The sequence below is a fragment of the Suricata suricatta genome, chromosome 1, assembly GCF_006229205.1.
Source record: "Suricata suricatta isolate VVHF042 chromosome 1, meerkat_22Aug2017_6uvM2_HiC, whole genome shotgun sequence".
NCBI lineage: Eukaryota > Metazoa > Chordata > Mammalia > Carnivora > Herpestidae > Suricata > Suricata suricatta.
Genome location: NC_043700.1, coordinates 50,494,921 through 50,500,920, shown reverse-complemented (window position 1 = coordinate 50,500,920; position 6,000 = coordinate 50,494,921). Strand labels below are relative to the sequence as shown.

At 43.5% G+C, this 6,000-nt stretch overlaps 1 protein-coding gene across 1 annotated transcript; it reads left to right on the top strand.

Moving 5' to 3' along the window:
- Positions 1 to 556: 556 nt before the first annotated feature.
- On the top strand, positions 557 to 1,048 carry LOC115298556 (diphosphoinositol polyphosphate phosphohydrolase NUDT4B-like). The gene has a single exon (XM_029947544.1). It carries the CDS (start codon positions 557 to 559, stop codon positions 1,046 to 1,048), a length of 492 nt encoding a protein of 163 aa, XP_029803404.1.
- Positions 1,049 to 6,000: the final 4,952 nt, after the last annotated feature.

Sequence of the window (6,000 nt, the reverse complement as noted above, 5' to 3'; positions counted from 1 at the left end):
GAAAGAGAGCAAGTGGAGAAAAGGCAGAGAGAGGGGAAGAGAAAGAATCCTAAGCAGACTTGGCATTCTGGGCAGAGCCCAACGTGGGGCTCATGAACTGTGAGATCGTGACCTGAGCTGAAACCAAGAGTAAGTCACTTAACTGACTGAGCCACCCAGGTGCCCCATAGAGTTCACTTTAAAAATATCTGAGGGGTGCCTGGGTAGCCAGAACATCCGACTTTGGCTCAGGTCATGATCTCGTGGTCAGTAAGTGCAAACCGTGTTGGGCTCTGTGCTGACAGCTCAGAGCATGGAGCCTGCTTTGAATTCTGTGTGTGTGCGCGCGCGTCTCTCTCTCTGCCCCTCCCCCACCTGCACTCTCTCAAAAATAAATAAACACTAAAAATGTTTTTAAAACAGTCTGACGGCCTCCCTGTCACTCCCCGCGCCGCCGCTTCGCCTCCCGGGGCCCCTGCGCCCCGACTCGCCCGCACCCCAACTGCCCGGTGGGGTGGCGGCAGCTGGGCCCCCGCGGCGGCGGCCGGAGCAGCAGCCGCAAGAGCCCGCCTCTCTGATGAAGTTCAAGCCCAACCAGACGCGGACCTATGACCGCGAGGGCTTCAAGAAGCGGGCGGTGTGCCTGTGCTTCCGGAGCGAACAGGAGGACGAGGTGCTGTTGGTGAGCTGCCGTGGGTACCCAGACGAGTGGATCGTCCCGGGAGGAGGAATGGAGCCAGGGGAGGAGCCTGGTGGCGCTGCCACGCGGGAGGTTTATGCAGAGGCTGGAGTCAGAGGAAAAGTAGGCAGACTCCTGGGCATATTTGAGCAGCACCAAGACCGAAAGCACAGAACACATGTGTATGTTCTTACTGTCACTGAAATATTAGAAGATTGGGAAGATTCTGTTCATATAGGAAGGAAGAGAGAATGGTTCAAAGTAGAAGACGCCATCAAAGTTCTCCAGTGTCATAAGCCTGTACATGCAGAGTATCTGGAAAAACTAGAGCTGGGTTGTTCTCCAACCAATGGAAATTCCACAGTCCCTTCCAAATTCCCTTCCAAATAACAACGCCTGTTTGTGACTGTGGCACAGACCTCTGGGTTGCCATCCAGTGTAAGATAGACCGGGGAGGGCCTCCCGTGCGCAGTCTCCCGGGTAGAGGTCTCTCTTTTCCTTGGCAAACATCTGAATAATGCCTGCAAACTGTCTGAATTTGCCATGCAGGATTTTCAAACAATTTGCATGTTTTCCAGATGTTTTCAAATCTTCTTTAAAAAAAAAAGTGTAAAATACTTTTACTAAGCCAAAGCCATGTGGAATTTTTTTTAGATGCCTTAACTGTGTCCCGGGCCCCACCCCACCACCATTTTAGTTCTCATTTTTTCACAGCATTGTGTTCAGTTTTTTTTGTCCATTTGACATCAGTCTGTGGTTTTTGTCAGATCACCTTACTTGTTGGGTATATTTCCCCTCTAAATTATTTTCTCATTCTTAGCACTAACATATTCAACAAATTCTGTTGTGGAGATTTATGAAAATAATTCTTGATATTAAAGAAATCTATTGGTTTGTAAAAATAAATAAATAAATAAATAAAACTATCTGAAACCCATCTCATTAACTCATTTATTCAGCAAGGAAGCCTTTTATGGAGTACCTACTATATGCCAGGTACAATGGCCTCTGTCTTTGAGCAGTTGCTACTATAAACAAGGGGAAAAAAAACAATAAACCAGATGAATTAAGGTAGCTATTATTATAGAAAAAAATCTAAGCTTTCAACAGAAGACAGTCTCCAAAATTCATAACCACAAAGATTGAAAGTCCTGTGGTCTAATCCAGAGACATCTGTTCTCTGTTTCCTCAGCAGTTCTCTGAAACTATCCCTCTCCATAAAAGGAAAAGTATTATAATATCACATCTGATGGTTAACTATAGAGGGGGACATGCAGGTTGACATACTGACAAGTATGAGTTTTATACTCATATCTTGTTTGTAGAGTTTTTGACCCATAACAGAAGTGAGAATGGAATGTGGGATATAAAATTATATGTCCGTATTCCATATTAAAAATCCTAAACTGTGATACCCTTGCAAAATGAAATTTGTAGTCACATAAGTAGTTTGCTTATCACCTGACTTGGAGTTACACTCATAATCTATGGGCAATTTATTTTCCTGCCTTTACTCTTTGGATGCAAATCTATAATTATAATTGTAAAATAATATAAATTGTTGATACTGGATATTATAATGTTAGCCAATAATTTACAAGAATTTACAATGAATTTCTATTACTCAAATGCTAATATAAGCTTGAGGTAAAATAATAGAATAAATGGTAGCAGATACCTCTTTGAGAAGGAATGCTTTCCAATTCAAGTAAAGATTCCAATTTTCAGTGGCTTAAATAAATGCTTATTTTTATATATGAAATGAAGTCTGATGTTTGCTGTTGTAGTTCTGGGATCAACAACGTCATAAAGACCTGGGGTTAAGACCTCTTTATATTTTTGCCTATGTTTTCCATTCATAATCATATTGGCTGCCTCATGGTCACAAGAAAGCTGCTGCAACACAGTATCAGGACTGAATTCGAGGTTAAAAAGAGCAGGGGCATCTGGGTGGTTCAGTTGGTTAAGTATCTGCTGCCAATACTGTTGTACCATTATGATTGGGTCTCTGTACCTGTGTCACAATCTCCTGTAACTGCCCCTTCCCAAACTCATAAAAGTCCTACCCCGCCTTTGTTCGGGGCTCGCTCGCTCTCAGCATGGATCCACCACGCCGGTAAAGTCTGTGAGCCCGAGTTTAGGCTGGCCGGGCCTAAATTCGTAATAAAGCCCTTTGCTTTTGCATGCGTGCTTCGGCCTCCCTGGCGGTCTCTGGTTTCTGGGGGCGATAAAGAAATCTTGGGTATAACATCAGCCACACTTTTCTTTTTTCTCAGACAAGCAAAAGTCTCCCTGTTAGGTAGAAGCCATATGAGAGCAATGGAAAGAGCACCTCGAGGCAGAGTCCCAAGTTCTTAAAGAGGAATGATAGAGACTTGAGCTGGAGGCAAAACCGGTGATAAATAAGCTATACACTATAAGGCTGGGAGCACAACATCCTGACCTTGTGACTTCCAAGATGTTGGGGCTGACAGATCAAGAGCCACAAGTGCAGAACATATGTTCTTGTCTTCCATCTATGCTCTAGGGTAACTCCTAGACTTTCATAATGTATTTGCCTATAGGAACAGCCCCTATCAATGGAGCATGGCTGCCATGATGGTTCTGGCACAAACCTGGTAGGGTCAAAAACTCCCCTTTCCAACTTGTGGGAGTTTCCCAAATGACTGGAAGCAGTCCCCATTCGAGACTACTCCACTGTGTGTCACAGCTCCTCCTAGCCCAGACAGACCCAATAATATCCAATTATAAAAAAGAAAATCTACAGGCCAGCTCCCCTTTGTGGAACCTGCCCACTGTCCCACCTTGAAGGTGTACTTCTGCTTCAATAAACGGCTTTGTGCTTGCTACTTTCCTTCCGGCTGTCTTTTTTCAAGCTTCTACAACCACATAGATCTTCTCATGGAGAATCCAAAGACCAAGGTCTCCATTCACACAATGCAGACTCCCTAAACCATAACGTTCCCAGAGACAACCCCATGACACTTACTCTAAAATGTCACTGGACGGGTTGCAGACAATCTGGCAAAGGACAAAAGGATAATTGTAAGTAGCTTAAGCAAATCATGATGCATGGCCAGAGGCTGGATTCTGCAATACGAGAGATGGGGAATAAATATTGGGTGGGCTACTGAAAGTATATTCCATACTGTGCCACCCAGCTCTATGTACCAGACTTATGCATTGCATGGCCAGTCCTTTCTCAGACCAGAGAAAAGAGAGCTCTCACCCCTATGGGAGCTGATTTCCCATGATTCCTCATATTTGTATATTCAGTATAAGGCTACCTTTCCAACAATTTTTGTATTGAAGACAGGAGCTTTGCTTTGTTGTGGGAAAAAAATAGGCGGTTGAAGAAGCATAAGCGCTTTTTTAAAACTGAGGATTGTGTTCTGACGGGGCCAAAGAGTGGAACCCAAGGAACAAGATTGAAAGCAGCACAGTCACCAAGTCTATTAGGGAAAGAACAAAACAAAAGAAAAAGTCTCCCACTAACCTGGAGAGGCTTCTTAAAGAGGAGGCCACTGAGGCATCTGAGAAAGAGGGCCTGTATGGGTTATAGCGGCGGGACTTCTTGAGGGACAGTTACTGTGCCGCTGCTGAATCAGGATCTGGTCCCGGGCAGTCTGTCCCAGGGATAGGGTGTTTCAGAAGATCTGGTACTTTCTGCTCTGTTGTTGTTAACAAGGAGCCGCTTATCCCCATCTGCCCAAGGTCGGTCTCCTGTCTCAGAAGCAGTACCTGGGAAAATCATGATGGAAACTTTATATTTTAATTATTTTTTCTACTGAAGGAAGTGGTACAAACTGCTTCAAACTCTCTAGAAATAAATTTTATAATTTATATAATTCATTTTGTAATTCAGTTATTAGTGATGAGGGACCACACAGCAAGCTGAAGGCCCAGCACTAGCTAGCATGTCCCCCTCCCCAGGTGGGCTATTTGTGACATTCTTCAGGCAGTCCTGGCTGCCCAGGGACAAAGGCAAAGGACATGAAACAAGTGGTTAAACTGACAAGAGTCTCCATTAGTTTACAAATATCTAAGTACAAATTACCATAAACGGGCAACCTCATCAATCGCCCAGTCCAGGAGCTCCCTACTGTCTTCATGTTAATACTATGCTAGAGGGAAAAATAACCTTAGCTTGACAATAAGTAGGCCTCCAGTAATCTGTGAGTCTTCTTTAGCATATGAAAGTCCCTTTAAGAAACTTCCTCTTGGGGCACCTGGGTGGCTCAGTGGGATGAATGTCTGACTTCAGCTCAGGTCATGATCTCACAGCTTGTGAGTTGGAGCCCCGCATCTGACTCTGTGCTGACAGCTCAGAGCCTGGAGCCTGCTTCAGATTCTGTATCTCCCTCTCTCTCTGCCCCTCCCCTGCCCATGCTCTGTCTCTCTCAAAAATAAATAAACATTAAAAAATTTAAAAAAAAAAAAAAGAAACTTCCTCTTGACTTTACCTCCTCCAGCTCCGTAGTATATAACCAGTCACTCTGTACAACCCTTGTGTGGCTCTTTTTGCTCACGGGTCCTGTTCCCATGCTTTAATAAAATCACCTTTTTGCACCAAGGATGTCTTCAAGAATTTTTTCTCGACCATCAGCTCTGAACACCCACCACCAACCCAAAACTTCATCATTAGGACCAGGAGATATATTTTCACACTAGTAGTTACTAAAGGATGATAAAATATCAAGAAGTTGATTAGGGTTTGTCCATATCAACCAGGGCTTAGATTTAAAAAAATTTTTTTTTTGTTTTCTTCTGAGAGAGACAGAGAGAACACAAGGGGAGGAGAGGCAGAGAGAATGGGACAGAGGATCTGAAGCAGGCTCTGCACTGACAGCAAAGAGCCTGATGAGGGGCTCAATCTCACAAACCATAAGATCATAGCCTGAGCTGAAGTCCAATGCTTAATCAACTGAGCCACCCAGGTGCCCCAACCAGGGCTTAGATTTAATGCCTTGAAGATTATGTTAGTGCGGAAAGGAGGCAACTGAGAGAAACTGAGGTGACTTCCCACGGCGCTTTCAATACAAAAGTAGTAACAGATAGATCTCTGATCAATCAGATGATCTCAAAGACTAATAGGCATGTGAAAATATTCAATAAAAAAAAGAATATATATAATTCAACTATTAGAATAAATGCACACATTTGAAAAATAAAAATATTTATTGAACATAAATTTATACAACCATAAAATTCAACAAGTCTAGCTTTTGTGAAATAAGAAGTTGTTGCCAGGTAAACTGGAGAGACCTCGGGCCCTAAGGCCTCGACAGTCCATCCAAAAGATGTCACCAGAGGCTCTTGATCTCTACACTTCTCTTCCTTAT

What these genes read in the sequence shown, in the direction of transcription:
- LOC115298556 (XM_029947544.1), top strand. Translation starts at nt 557, where the DNA reads ATGAAGTTCAAGCCCAACCAGACGCGGACCTATGACCGCGAGGGCTTC.